This window comes from Gopherus evgoodei, chromosome 13 (genome assembly GCF_007399415.2).
Source record: "Gopherus evgoodei ecotype Sinaloan lineage chromosome 13, rGopEvg1_v1.p, whole genome shotgun sequence".
Taxonomy (NCBI): Eukaryota; Metazoa; Chordata; order Testudines; family Testudinidae; genus Gopherus; species Gopherus evgoodei.
The window spans coordinates 25,042,154-25,057,065 of record NC_044334.1 but is presented as its reverse complement, the minus strand read 5'-3'; the positions used below and the strand labels follow the sequence as shown (position 1 = coordinate 25,057,065).

The window sequence follows — 14,912 nt, the reverse complement described above, 5'->3', positions numbered from 1 at the left end:
ATGGCAGACTAAACAACCGTGAAGAACCGCACTAATTTAAATGAGATGCCATGGGCTTGAGTTGACTATACAGGACAGGTGCCTTTGTTCTATTAGCTAATTTCTAATTACCTTATACTATATTTTAAATTATGTAAACTTGTACTTATGCTAACTTCACAAGCACATTTGAGTTTGCACTAAGACATAACTATTAACAAGCCAAACCCCAAGTATCCCAAGTCCATTTCAATTCTTGTCTTGTGGTTCATTTGCAAATGAGTACCACCTGTAGCTGAATTTACATGCCTTTTCAGAATTCAGTATACATAAACTGTAACTAAGTCAAAAGCAGAAGTTACTTTAAAACCTTCCACTGTAGAGTCAGAGATTTACAAGGAATAAAACAACTTACTATGCAGTTCACGATGTATCACATCTACTAGGTTTGGTTCATCTCCCCACCAGAATATCCATAACTCTTTACAATCCGGTTTGACATCACGACGCCACACACACAGCAAATTGGCCTGAAGGCAGCGGATGAAGCTGAGCAGAATTGGATCATCCTGGGCTGGGGCTGAAATGATGGGGCCACAATCCCCATGACCTTCAAAATTGTACCTACGCCATTTGATGCCTGTGAGTTCAGCCTGAAGAAGGAAAAAAAAATAATTATGTTATTTTGCTTTAAAAGTCGTTTATACTCATGGTTTTATATTATTTTTCTGATTTTGTACTTAAATTCCTGTGTTTCATTTCTCAATTTACAATGGTAAAATTATTGCTGCTATTGATAAACACTTCAATGGTCATCCCCACTTCCCCCTTGTTCTAACAAAACAAGGAACAAACAAGCTTTTAGGGCAAATAAAACAAACATAGTAAAAATCTAGTTGTCATTGTTTCACAACAACCAGGTTGTCATCATGTCTAGCTGGTTCACTGCATTTCCCAAAACATTTATTAAAGTCTCCGTTATGGTTCCCCACTGTTAGGTACTGTACAACTGGTCACAATCCCTGCCCTGAAAAGTTTACAATCCAAGGCCTTGTATACACTGCAGGGTAAGTCGATGTAAGTTATGTAACTTAACTCGCTGTAGTTTACATCAATTTACCACGCCTACATCACACTATGTTGGTGGGAGACGCTCTCCCATTGACATAGTATCCACCTCTTGTTGAGGTGAAATACTGAGGTCGATGGGAGAGTACTCTCCCACTGACTCATTGCATCTTCACCGGACCCGCTAAATCAATGCCGCTGTGTCAATTGCAGCCGCACCAATTTAGCCTGCAGTGAAGACAAGCCCTAAAAGTCAGAAAGAGAGGAAAGGTATGGAATAGAGATGAAACATGCAGTGAAAATTAATACTGTGAAGAATTGGAACAGCTTCGTAAGTAACAGGGCTTGCTGGTTATAGGTTTAAAACTTTTAATTAGGGGTATATGTAAAGCAAGGAATAGCAGTTACAAAAGAATTAGTAAAAGCCAGTGAATAAGAAATGGAAAAAGCAGAGAGTCACAGCTTCATCACCTGTCTAACCGGGCAGAATTTTGTAAGCCTCATGGCAAAGGTGAGTCTTAAGAATAGGGTTGCCAACTTTCTAAGAGCACAAAAATGAACACCCTTACCCCGCCCCAAGGCTCCACCCCTGCCACCTCTCTTCTGGGGCCCCGCCCCCCTGCTCACTCCATCCCCCCCACCCTCACCCACGTTCACCAGGCTGGAGCAGGTTATTGGGGTGCGGGAGGAGTTAAGGACTCCAGCTGGGGGTGCGGGCTTCAGGATGGGGCCAGAAATGATGGGATCACAGTGTGGGAGGAAGCTCTGGGTTGGGGATTGGGATGCGGGAAGGAGTGAGGGCTTTGGCTGGGGGTGCAGGGTCTGGGGTTGGTCCGGGGATGAGGGTTCTGGGGTGCAGGAAGGGGCTCTGGGTTGGGGCCAAGGAATTCAGAATGCAGGAGGGGGCTCTGGGCAGGGGGCTGTGATGCAGGCTCTGGGGTGGGGCCAGAAATGAGAGGTTCACAGTGTGGGAGGTAGCTCCGGGTTGGAGGTTGGGATGCGGGTTCCTTCTGGGGGTCAGGCTCTGGGGTGGGGCCAGAGATGAGGGGTCTGGGGTGCAGGAGGCGGCTCCGGGTTGGGGCCAAGGGGTTCAGAGTACGGCTGGGGATGAAGGGTCTGGAGTGCAAGAGGGAGCTCAGGGCTGGGGTGCAGGCTCCAAAAGGAAGTTGGGGTGCTGGAGGGCTAGGGGTTGGGGTACAGGAGGAGGTTCAGGGTCCGGGTTCCAGCTCCTGGTCCACAGCGTAGCAGGGCTAAGGCAGGCTCCCTGCCTTCCATGACTTCAGGAACAGGCCAGCATGTCTGGCTCCTAGGCAGAGGGGCCAGGGGGCTCTGCACGTTGCCCCCGCCCAGAGCACCAGCTCCGCAGCCAGCCAGTGGGAGCTGCAGGGGCCACATCTCCGGGCACGGGCAGTGCACAGAGCCCACTGGCTTTTGCGCCAGCTGCTTCCGGGAGCCACATTCAGCCAGGGCAGGTAGGGAGACTGCCTTAGCCCAGCTGCACCACCAACTGGACTTTTAGAGGCCTAGTCAGCAGTGCTATCGGAGCCGCCAGAGTCCCTTTTCGATCTGGCATCCCCTACTTAAGAAGGGATATGAAGGAGAATAAAGTAGTAACTGAAAATGTGTTTGGGGCTATCTTTTCCTATGCAGAAGGGGTGGTCTAGAAGAAAATGTAAAAGTGATTAAGGGAGAAATAATGGATTAGGGACCATACCGTCCCTTTCCCCTGTACTTCAGGGTTAACACAAACTAAATAAGATGCTGATGTGGTAAGCGTGATGACTGAAAACACAGTATTTTTAATCAAATTGAGAAGAGTAAGGTTGCAGTAGTCCAGCCCAGAGAGGAGGAGGAGATGGCAGTAGTCAATACATGAAACAATGAGAGCTGGTTCATGCTGCGCTGACAAAGAAAGGACAGGTTTTAGAAATATTGTATAGGAAGAAAAAGGCAAGATGCATGCACTGTCTAAAATATATGGTTTTCAGAGGAAGGGCTGAATTAAGGACAACAATGCTGCTCACAATGACAGAGAAAGCAGAGGAAGAAGAGAACAAAAGGACTGTTTTGGCCATGTTGCGTTTAAGATGACAACTGCATATCCACAAATTGATGTAAGACAGTCAGTCTGTGACGCTAGATTGGAGGGAGGAAGATATAGTACGATAGTAGAGAGCCAGAATTACGATTCATTGCCATAAGATGAAAGTCAAAGTCAGGTCCACATTTTAAAAAAAATTTACTTAGCTATAGGGCCTAACGATAAACAGGACGAGGGAGATCAAGGATACGACCTTGGGGGATGCCTAAAGAAAGCAAGGAGAGAAGAGAATGACGACCCACTAAAGACAATAAAAGAGCAATCAGGGAGACAAGATGAAGCAACAAAACCAGTGGAGGAAATGATTTCAAGAAGTAGGGAGTGGCTGACTATCAAAAACCACAAAGAGGTTGTGGAGAATAAGGATACAGTCCAGCATGGAAATCTGGCCAAAAAAAAAAAAAAAAAAAAAAAAAAAAAAAAAAAAAAAAAAAAAAAAAAAAAAAAAGAAAAGAGTCTTTAGACTTTGGGTGAGAGTAGTTTCAGTGTGAAGCCAAGAGTGAAAGCTGGGATTGGGGTGGGTCAAACATGGAAGTGGAGGAAAGCAGTTGCAGACAGCACATTCAAAGCATCTGAAGATGAAGAGAAAAGAATTTGGACAATAGCTTGAGGATGAGGTGAGGTGAATGATTTTTTTAAGACAGGGAAGGCAAAGCATACTTGTACTGAAAGGGGAAGGAACCTGATGAGAGTGAAAGGGCAATGAGAAAAGTGAGAGAGGACCTAAGAGACATTAAGAGATTGAGGGAAGGGATGTCACTGGCACAAGAAAGGGAGACAAGGTAGAAAGTCTCAGTGTTGACTACAGGTGTGGAAGAGAACAGAAAAAGCAAGGAGCAAGGAATAAGAGAGGCCACACCAAATATTTTTTTTTCTATGAAGTAATCTGCAAAATCCTGCAAAGACAAATGAGAGCAGGAAGGAGGGTTGTGTTTGAAAAGAAAATCAAAGTTGACGGGGAAAGGTGGCTTGGGTTGATAGTGAAGGACTTAATGAGGGCAGAGAAGTAGAGCTATTTAGCTAAGCTGGTAACAAAACAACCCAGTAAATTTGTAGGGGAGGAAGTTAGAATGGCTTCAGAACTTTTGCCAAAGATAGTTCAGCAACATGGGTACAAGAACAGAAAAAAGTAGATGTTGGGAGTAAGTTGGCTGCTGACAGGGCTGACCTTGTAACACGAGAAAGCAGCAAAGGAGTTAAGGGTGTTGGGGATATGGGAGTGGAGGGAAGCAACAACTAAAGTCTTGGCTAGGCTAAAAGTTTTGCCAGCATAGTTATGTTAGATGGGATATGATTTTTTGCCAACACAGATATGCTGTTAAAACCTCCTAGTGAAAAAACAGTTATAACTGCATCTACAACAGGAGGATTTCCCAGTATAACTATACTGGCAAATCTTTTGAGCAGAGACAAGGCCTGAGTCAATGACAGAAAAGGAACAGACGACAGAGAGGAGTCGTCCAACAGCAAAAGAGATCTCACTGATAAGGATGGACTAAAACCACAGAAGAATTGAGTGGCAACACAAGGTGATGGGGACAGGTGGGCATTGTTGGAGATGGACATCTGAGATCAAAAACTCAGCAATGGAGAGGTCAGAGAAGCAGTAGTGCTTGGTGAAGACCAGGTCAAGTTAGTAATTACTGTAATTTTAATTATATACATTGCAATATACAAGTACATTTTTCTCAAAAATCATTTCTGTATTATAGAAGTTTCCACAATGACAAGTTATAGTATTCACAGATTCATAGATTCTAGGACTGGAAGGGCCCTCAAGAGGTCATCGAGTCCAATCCCCTGCCCTCACGGCAGAACCAAATACTGTCTAGATCATCCCCGATAGACATTTATCTAACCTACTCTTAAATATCTCCAGAGATGGAGATTCCACAATCTCCCTAGGCAATTTATTCCAATGTTCAACCACCCTGACAGTTAGGAACTTTTTCCTAGTGTCCAACCTAAATCTCCCTTGCTGCAGTTTAAGCCCACTGCTTCTTGTTCTATCATTAGAGGCTAAGGTGAACAAGTTTCGCCCTCTTCCTGATGACGCCCTTTTAGATACCCAAAAACTGCTATCTTGTCCCCTCTCAGTCTTCTCTTTTCCAAACTAAACAAACTCAATTCTTTCAGCCTTCCTTCGTAGGTCATGTTCTCAAGACCTTTAATCATTCTTGTTGCTCTTCTCTGCACCCTCTCCAATTTCTCCACATCTTTCTTGAAATGCGGTGCACAGAACTGGACACAATACTCTAGTTGAGGCCTAACTAGCGCAGAGTAGAGCGGAAGAATGACTTCTCATGTCTTGTTTACAACACACCTGTTAATGCAACCCAGAATCACGTTTGCTTTTTTTGCAACAGCATCACACTGTTGACTCATATTTAGCTTATGGTCCACTATAACCCCTAACCTAGATCCCTTTCTGTCATACTCCTTCCTAGACAGTCTTTTCCCATTCTGTATTAATGACACTAAAGATGAAAAACAAACATTCTGAGTTTTAGAAAGTTCTTTGCTTTCAGTTCATTTTTATACAATTCTTCTTATTCCAAAATTACTCTTTAAACCACATTTAAATCAGTAAAGCTGTTGATGTGCAATATTTCCATTGCATCTCCATAAATCCCAAAAAACACCCTGTTGCTGTTGCCAAAATAAATCAAGTTTTTGCAACATTACTGGACACCGTTCACATGATAAAAGTGTAAACATCACTTGATAATCACCTCACCTATTGTCAAATACAAAGAAATACATTCTACAAAAAGGAGAGGATTGATTGAAAATAGCAGAATCAACAAACTGGTTCCAGTGGTATCAAAAACAAATGTGCATGCTGGGACTAATGAATTTTGTAAAGTTGATTAAAAAATTAAGAGACTAGTGTAAAATTAAATTAAAGTTCCTTTAAAATACAAGTTTTATTTCACCTGTTCAGAGAGGCATATTTAGGAAGGTTTAACTCAAACTCTAGACAAACTTATTTGTTATTATCTGTACTACAGTAGTGGCCAGAGGCCTTTGCCCTCATGATCCTAGGTATTAAGACAAGATGCAACAAGGGGGTATAAACAAATATTTATGTATATTTTTACATTCGCACTTGATATTTTAGATATACAATGGAAGCTGAGTTAAAGTTTCAATATGAGTTTCTAAAGTCAACCTTCAGATGGAAAGTTGCTTATTCAAAATACATTATTAAGATAAGGATATGACAATTCCACTTTTGGGGGGTATTCAATCGAACATGGAACAGTAGATACTTATAAATCAACAGTAGATACTTATAAATCAAAAATTGGATACAAAGAGACTCAAAACATGAAAATATAAACTTTTTTTAAAGAAAATACAAATTACAAATTCAGGTGTATTTACAGTAATTATTAGATACTTAGTTATTTTAGAGATATTTACTAAATTAAAATACAAATATTGCTTTAAGAATGCAACTTGTTTCAAAGTGATGTTTAAATTAAAAAAATGTGTGCTGTGAATGTGACTATGTACATTAATGTTATTAAACTAGAAAAATAAATGAGACAATATTAACATTACTCAATATAAATACAAGATTATTTATTATTACAGAAAGCATACTGTTGGATAATATTTGAAAATTATTACAAGCAGGCTCCGAGATAAGCCTTTCAGTATTCTCAGGGACAAGTATGTAGTAGTGATCAATGTACATGTCATAGCGATCGGTGTAGATGTTTTCTGCTGCTTTGAAGGAAAATGTGGAATTACCTGCTCATTTCTTTTCTACAAATTACATCTGACACTTCTTAACACTAGGCTACTCCTTATTCTGGCAGCAGATGAAGGCAGTGCAAAACTGTCGATTATGGATCGGCGCTAATCTTAACTCCTAGAATTATTTAGGAGCTATGGTTTACACAACAGGACTTCAGAATTTGCAATTCCTGTATAAATCTCCTTTGATAATATCCATTTCATAATGTCCTTCGGGGTAGTATGTGCTTTGATGAGGATCAGTGAAGATCTAGTACAAAAGCCTCTCAAGAGAAAGGGGTCAACAACCTCCACCCTCCCACTGAGTCTCCCTAACCAGGTTTCAATGCCTATTTGTGCACTTGATCAGCAAGGCACCATATCATCAGCTATGGTGCAGCAAAAGTCCACACCAATAATAGAAAGGCAGAGATTTTTTTCTTCTGGATCTTCCATTAAAAACAAAGGCACTAGTGATCTCAATTCACTCTATCATCTAATTAATTTTAAGGATATCAATCATCTGATTAATTATACTCCCATTCTTCTAGAGACAGCACCTTGGAAGCTAGGGATGCTTCTGGTTCTGTAATCTCTACACATCCAGCACTCACTCTCTCATACATTTGGTCAGACAAATTGAGAGTATTTCTTCTAAATCAAGTTAATCAATTGCCAATTAACTTAAATTATCCAACACGTTTGAGGAGTGTCCAGGTTAGGATGTACAAACAGGTTGGCTAACTCAAGTTAACTGATAGCCAATTAACTTGATTTCAAAGAGTCTACCTGCAGCAGTTGAAGGGATGTAGAGAAGCATTTCCAATGAGTCCCAAAAACAAGTAAGGGAAAAGGAAGAAATTAGATATCTGGTGGTTCTTAAGCTTCTTATGACATGGGCTGAAGGCAGGCTCCTGGAAAAAAGTTACCCAATACACAACCAAGGCAGCCTTGTAGAGCCAAGTAATAACCCCAGGGACAGATATTCATACACTCAGTTGACTCCACTGGGAAAAGATCTTACTTTCTCCTCTTCAGAAATCCAGCCCTAAGATAGGTCCTCCTAAGTGTTTGCTGCCACGGCAAGAGAGATGCTAGAAGAAAAGCCACCTTTCCTAAGCATCATTAGTAAGGCCCTTTCAGATCTTCTGGAAATCACTGCCTAAGTGTGCTGGTCTAAGGTCTTTGTATTGTATAGGAGCAGAACGCTGCAAAATCTTTGCAAACATAGTATGTACATTTTTTTAGCTTCATCTTTTCAGAGTCAAGCGAACTTGAGAAGTACTCTTAAAACAAACAAAAATCAAATAAACCCAAAACAAAAAGAGGTAAAGAAGGAAGTAAACAGCAACTAGCAATAAAACTTGGTTTCCTGTTCATTTACACTGAAAAGACAGGAAGCAAAATGAAAAGAATGAGCCAGGAGAAGGTTAAGCTTTGGTCGTGAAAAGCTTATAAATCATGTATTCCTTTTGATTGTCTCCAGTCTGACTTATCTGGACGAGGAAGCACAACCCTCATTGGTCTGCACTGGTACATCCAGGACCTGAAAGAGCTATTTCTCCTGGGAAAGGATGAGTATTTCCTTCCATTGAATCTCTGGGCTGGCACATCATAATTCTTCTTTTCATCAAGTTCAGCAACTGCATTCTCTAAGGCATTTCCAAATACTTCATTCCCTGAAAAGTGTTCCATTCCCATGCTAAATAGATACTGGCAGTCTCCTTCTTACTCCCTCAAAATTTATTTTTGGACAATCAGCCTTCTGTGAATGCTGGAACAATTGAAATCTTATGTTTTCCTCCAACTCTTATACCGTAGCACTGCAGCCCATCTATAAAATTCATGCCAATCTAGTGAGTAGCTGGATTTATATAAACCATTACTGGATTTAATAAGTTATCTGTACACTATAGCAAGGATGACTGCCAAGATACTGCTAAGAAACTGGGGGACAGGGAGTCATACCTATTGGTCAGAGCAGGAGCCAGCGTTATGAGTCAGAACTGGCACAGGAATCAGGAGCAGGATCAGAACAGAAGTGGAGGAAGAAGTAGAGCAGGAACTGGGAACAGGGATTGGAGATTGCAGGACATAGGCAAGGGCAGGGTTTGATGTGGCAGAACAGAGTCTGCACAGTTGCTTAGACAGTCCACCTCAATCACCTCCTGGCTTAAGTAGTAGGTGCTACCAATCAGACAACTGCACTTTACGCTTTCCAGTAGGATTTCCTGTGCAGCCTGACAATCCAGGATTTATGAGGTGCTGGTCCCTCTAACTTGCTCAATAGCAACAAGGGATTGTCCAAGACCCAGAGTTCCCATGGCCCTGGTTCTAGACCCACTGAACAGAGGACCTACAGCCTCAGATCATTACAGGTACTCTGGATTAACAGATGAGCAGTAAATGTTATAAATGGATGTTTGCAGCACATTAACATTTGCTGAATTACTGTTTGAGCTATATATTTTCAAGAGGGGACAGGATAATGTAGTTCTAACAATACAACCAATCCCACCCCAGGTACAAAAAAAAATTGGCAACATGCCTAGTGCTACCATCTCATCAAGGGCATTATGAATCTCCAGTAATGGTGGCGTTTCATCTTTCAAAAGTCATTTCAAGGCAACACACTACTCTATAACAATCTGAAAACAGGGTCTGAGGATGGATAGATATCACATGTACTTGGGGTTGTGTGGTAACACTTTCCATGATTTAATTGTAATCTTCAGCATCATTCCTTAAAGCAGTATTTGTTCCATTATGCCTCATTCCCACAAGATACTGATTTGTAGATTTATGAAGGTTGATTTGGCATTATTAGTCTCCCCATATGAAAAACTCCCAATGTTCTGCATATCAACAATACCCTAACGATTAAGGCCCCCATACAAACCATAATTGTCCTGTCATCACACTATGGAATATGATATAGAAAATTGAATGTCTTCAAAGTAGCATCATATTATTCCATATTAATTTTTAAAAACTGTTCAAATTAGAAGTATCTAAAATATGCTACATTAACATGAGTAAATAAAAGCACTGATTTTTGCAGCTCTTTGGGAAGGGCAGCATAGCGAGGGTGGGGGGTTCTGGGAAGAATGGGTACTTTTGTATTACTAGTTTTCTGATTAGTTAATTCTGTCAGTGTAGGTAAGGATCAGTTACTGGATTTGGTGATTATACGGCTTGCATTTGTGAAAAGCACTTACAGCGTACTATACATGCACTTCTTTTATTTGATGTGTAAACTGAAACAAATTATTTTTCTGCTTACCACTACAGCAAACAATGAACTTTGAGAACTGAATGTTTTTGTGCCAATATCTAAATTAAAACTGGCTGAATACTACTAGAGGTTTGAAACAGAAGTAATAAACAAAAAGCTAACTACAGACACACTACTGAGAACAACACTTATCCAGTATAACATGCCTCCCTTGACATTCTGTATAAAATTACTAAGAACACATTGTACTGGAATGACAGCAATCCCTCTATTCCCAGTAATTTTTGTTACAAAAAAGTTTGACTTTTTAAAAACCTTACACCTTCTTGATTTGCAGCAAGACTTTAATATTTGGCTGGGAGATGGTCTTGGGGTCACCAAACATCCTTTTCACTGGCCTCATAAAAACCCATTCATATTTGGCAGAGCTACTGGCTGTTGAAAATCACAATTACCCATTAATGTTTCACATAGCACATCTTGGTTTTGGCTTACAACCAGAAACCCTGAAGATTCAATTAGCACTGTGCAGGCACTACCACAATACCTCACTTCTGCAATCCAGATAGATGGGACACATGCAAAATAGATCCTCAACCTCCTCTTTCGGCTACCCACCATCAAAATATTCTTTGGACTACATGACTCTGCACTGAGAACCCAGAGACCAGCAATTCTAAACTAACTTCTCCAACTTATTTAATAATTCTGTACTCTTCACAACCCAGACTTCATGCCTCACTGGGACATCACACAAGATAGGAACAGAACCTGAATCTCTAATATAACAGGCCCAAGTCACGGCCACTTATATGTACTGTATGTCAGAAAGGTACAAACATTTGACACTCTGACTATGCTATCTGTAAAATGGAGCTAGTCCTGCAAAATAATCACAGAAATGTAGAGCTGGCAGGGACCCTGAAGAGTCAAGTCCAGTCCCCTGAGCTGAAGCAGGATTAAGTAAACTAGACCATCTCTAAAAAGTGTTTGTCCAACCTGTTCTTAAAAACTTCAAATAATGGGGATTCCACAATCTCTCTTGGAAATCTAGTCCAGAGCTTAATTACCCTTACAATTAGAAAGTTTTACTTAACATCTAACCTAAATCTTCCTTGCTGCAGATTAAGCCCATTATTTCTTGTCCTATCTTCAGTGGACATGGAAAACAACTATCAGAGGGGTAGCTGTGTTAGTCTGGATCTATAAAAGCAGCAAAGAATCCTGTGGCACCTTATAGACTTTATAGACTGTTAGTCTATAAGGTGCCACAAGATTCTTTGCTGCTTTTATGGAAAACAACTAATCACAGTTCTCTTTACAACAAATTTGAGGACTGTTAAGAAAAAAAGAGTGAGCAGGGAACCTAAGACTAAACACGCCCAGTTTCTTTAACCCTTCCTCACAGGTCAGGTTTTCTAAACTTATTTTTGTTACTCTCCTCTGGACATTCTACAATTCGTCCACATCTTTCCTAAAGTTTGGCACTTAGAACTGGACCCAGTACTCCAGCTGAGGCCTCACCAGTGCCAACTAGAGTAGGATAAATTGCCTCCCACGTCTTATATACAACACCACTGTTAAAACACCCATTAATACACCCCAAAATATTAGCCTTTTTTGCAACTGTGTCATTGTTGACCCCCAAGTCCTTTTCAGCAGTATTAACACCTAGTCAGTTATTCCTCATTTTGTTGCTATGTATTTGTTTTTTCCTTCCTAAGGGAAGTATTTTGCACTTATCATTATCGAATTTCATCTTACTGAATTCAGACCAATTCATCAAGACTGGTTTGAATTTTAACCTTGCCCTCCAAAGTGCTTGCAACTTGTCCCAGCTTGATGTCAGCCACAAATTTTATAAATACACTCTCGACTCCATTATCCAAGTCATTAATGAAAAACACTTAATAGTACCAGATCCAGGAATGACCCTAGTGGGACCCCACTAGATATGCCTTTTCAGTCTGACAGAAAACCACTGATAAATACTCATTGAGCACAGTCTTTAAACCAGTTGTGGCCTATACTAAATTACTATGAAGTGAGTGCACATTTCCCTAGTCTGTTTATGAGAACATCATGTGGGACTGTGTCAGAAACCTTACTAAAAATCAAAGATATATCATGTCTATTGCTTCCCCCCACCCAATAGGCCAGTAACCCTGTCAAAGAAGGAAATTAAGAACAAATTATACCAGACCAACCTATCAAATCCATGCTGGCCATTCCTTATAATTAAGGCTACATTTTTGTCACTGATATTTTTAGTGAAAATCAGGAACAGGTCATGGGCAATAAACAAAAATTCACAGAAGCCCGTGACCTGTCCCTGACTTTCACTAAAAATATCCCTGACAACAGGGATAGGAGGGGTCAGCACCCACTGCTGCTGGGGCTCCCGGGTCCCCCCACCGCTGCAGTGCATGGGAATTCCTGGATCCCTCTGCTTGCGGGGCTGGACTGCTGTGGGGTTCCCTCACCCCAGGGGCCAGCTGGTAGCGGCAGAGTCCCCCTGTCACAACTGGACAGATATCGGGAGTCTCTGCCACCTGCTGCGGCTGGGCAACAGCAGGGTCCCCCAGCTGCCCCCCTCACTGAAGCATCTGGAGAGGACAATGGAAAACACTCTTGCTCCAGTGGTACCATCAGAAACCGGATGGAACGGTTCTCTCTCTATAACCAGTTCGGAGCATCTGCTCAAGGGTGCTCTAGACAGGGAGAGAGGCAAAGCCTCTCTTGCAGACTTGGCAAGTTCTGAGAGCGAGTAGTGAGGCATGGATCCCCAGTAGGGTCAGCAGGACAGATCCGGCAGGTGCTGCAGAAGGCCCCAGGACGTGAGAAACCAGTAGCTCCTCTGCAGTTGGAGAGGAGGGTACTGCCATGGACTTTTTGGTTATTGGTAGTGGCAGTAGGGGGTGAGTGGCCCCTGCACTCCATCCAACTCCTCCAAGGACAAGATCCCCGTTCCAATGGCAATACCATCAGAGCAGCGGAAGTGTGTAAACCATTGAAGGATGTGGTGAAGCATGTCTTGACTGTGGTATGTCCTGAGTGAGAGATCTGGCCTCCCTAGACGTGGATGCTAGCGGAAGGTATGGAGATCTCAGTTCTCTCAGGGCAAACAGTTCATGTGACTCTGGTGCTTTTTTGATCTCCTGAGTGTTAATGGTACTCGTTCCATAGCCAGAGCTAGTGCCAGAGCAGAGGATTTTCCCGGAACCAATGGATTCCTTGTCTTAAAGGATGCCAACGTTGACGGTGTATGCAACTCGGTACCCAGTACAGATGGATCCGCGACTTTGTGCGGGGGGAGGGTTTTGTTCACACTTGTGCATCTTGGAGCACGCTGCCTCCCCATGGCTGAAACACATTGAAGGTGCAACACTTTTCTTCAGTTTGGAAGAAAGACTTACTGTCATGCTTATATACATGTTACCTAACCTCCCGACTAAACAGCAGCATGGAGTCCATAGCAGTGGTACTACCAGAGCCAGACTTGAGCTCCATAATTGGAGGTGCACTCCTGGCTGTCTGAGGCTCATGTACAGACAGGGGGATGAGGTTTTCCTAGCCTGGGTCCTATTGAGGCCTCATGGCGACTTCCATGAGGTGCTTGTTAAGGCAGAGAGTCCAGTCTTCTCAGGTGCAGCTTTGGAAAGGCTTGCAGATACTGCCCCTGGACAAAATGAGGGCTTCTCTCAAGTAGCAGAGGCAGCATTGATGTTCATCACTGATCAAGAAGAAATGCAGGCAAAAGGCGCAGATTTTAAATCCTGGCATCTTCAGCATAGTCCAGCATTCATGCATGGTTATGAGGGTGGGATTAACCCATAAACAGTATCCCCAAAAATCTCAGTTCTATTCCAAATACTACTGAAAAAAAAACTAAACTATATACAACTCTACAGTTTTTAAGGTCTGTCACACATGAGAGGACGCCAGTAGCTCCAAGTGAGACCATGTGATGGTGAGAAGAAACTAGAGATGTGGTCAGTCCACCCCATCCTTTATCATCTCGGACGAAACCATGAGGTGAAGAAAGGGCACATGCGCAGACCAACTACTACATTCAAGTTCTCTGGCACCGGATACATGGTGTGCATGAATAAACCCTGAGGAACACAACAGGAACTATCACTCAGAAAACTCCTTTATTCCTTAGATTTTCTTCCCATGGCATCTTACCTAACAGATCTCGAAGTCTGTTCAAGTCTGCTTTTCTGAAGTTCATTGTCCTTATTCTGCTGCTCTCACTCCTTCCTTTTCTTAGAATTTTCCTCCTCCATTAAATTTTGGTCACCATTTTAATATGATTACATACTATTTTTCCTGCCTCATTTAGTGCACAGGTTGGATGGTGGCCAGTGAAAGATTCAGACCCACACAGTGAATTAGCCTTGTTATATGTAGAACCACTGCCTCATTCTCTTTGGGCTGAGGATGAAAAGTGTACACAGAATGAGACAGAGAACTGCAGTAAGAGCTAGGATGATCTTCTGCATAAGACAAGTGAATATCACCCAGCAGATATCATTTCTAACCCTGCCCCTGCCACACACTTCCTGCATGATGCTGTACAAGTTATTTGGTCTCTGTCATTTTCCCCATCAGCAAAATGGGAATAAAAATACCCACCTAACTGCCAAAGGGTTTGTGTGTATTAGTTAAAGTCTGAACAGTGCTTTAAACATATAAAGGTACTATAATAAAAAAGTACTCTGAAATATTAGGCCTCTAAGTATCTAAATTAGAGGTGCAATCACTGAGGCACACAAAATTAGT

General features: G+C 41.9%; 1 protein-coding gene across 3 annotated transcripts in view; it reads right to left on the bottom strand.

The window, feature by feature from the left end:
* MED13L (mediator complex subunit 13L) overlaps nt 1–14,912 on the bottom strand; it is a 405,971-nt gene that overhangs the window by 366,925 nt on the left and 24,134 nt on the right. For 2 of the 3 annotated variants that reach the window (XM_030582917.1, XM_030582918.1), the window contains exon 2: nt 395–632. The exons of the other annotated variant lie outside the window; for it this stretch is intronic. In XM_030582917.1, coding sequence (XP_030438777.1) covers nt 395–632 — 238 coding nt within the window. The remainder of the gene's footprint in view (nt 1–394; nt 633–14,912) is intronic. 3 annotated transcript variants of the gene reach the window in all.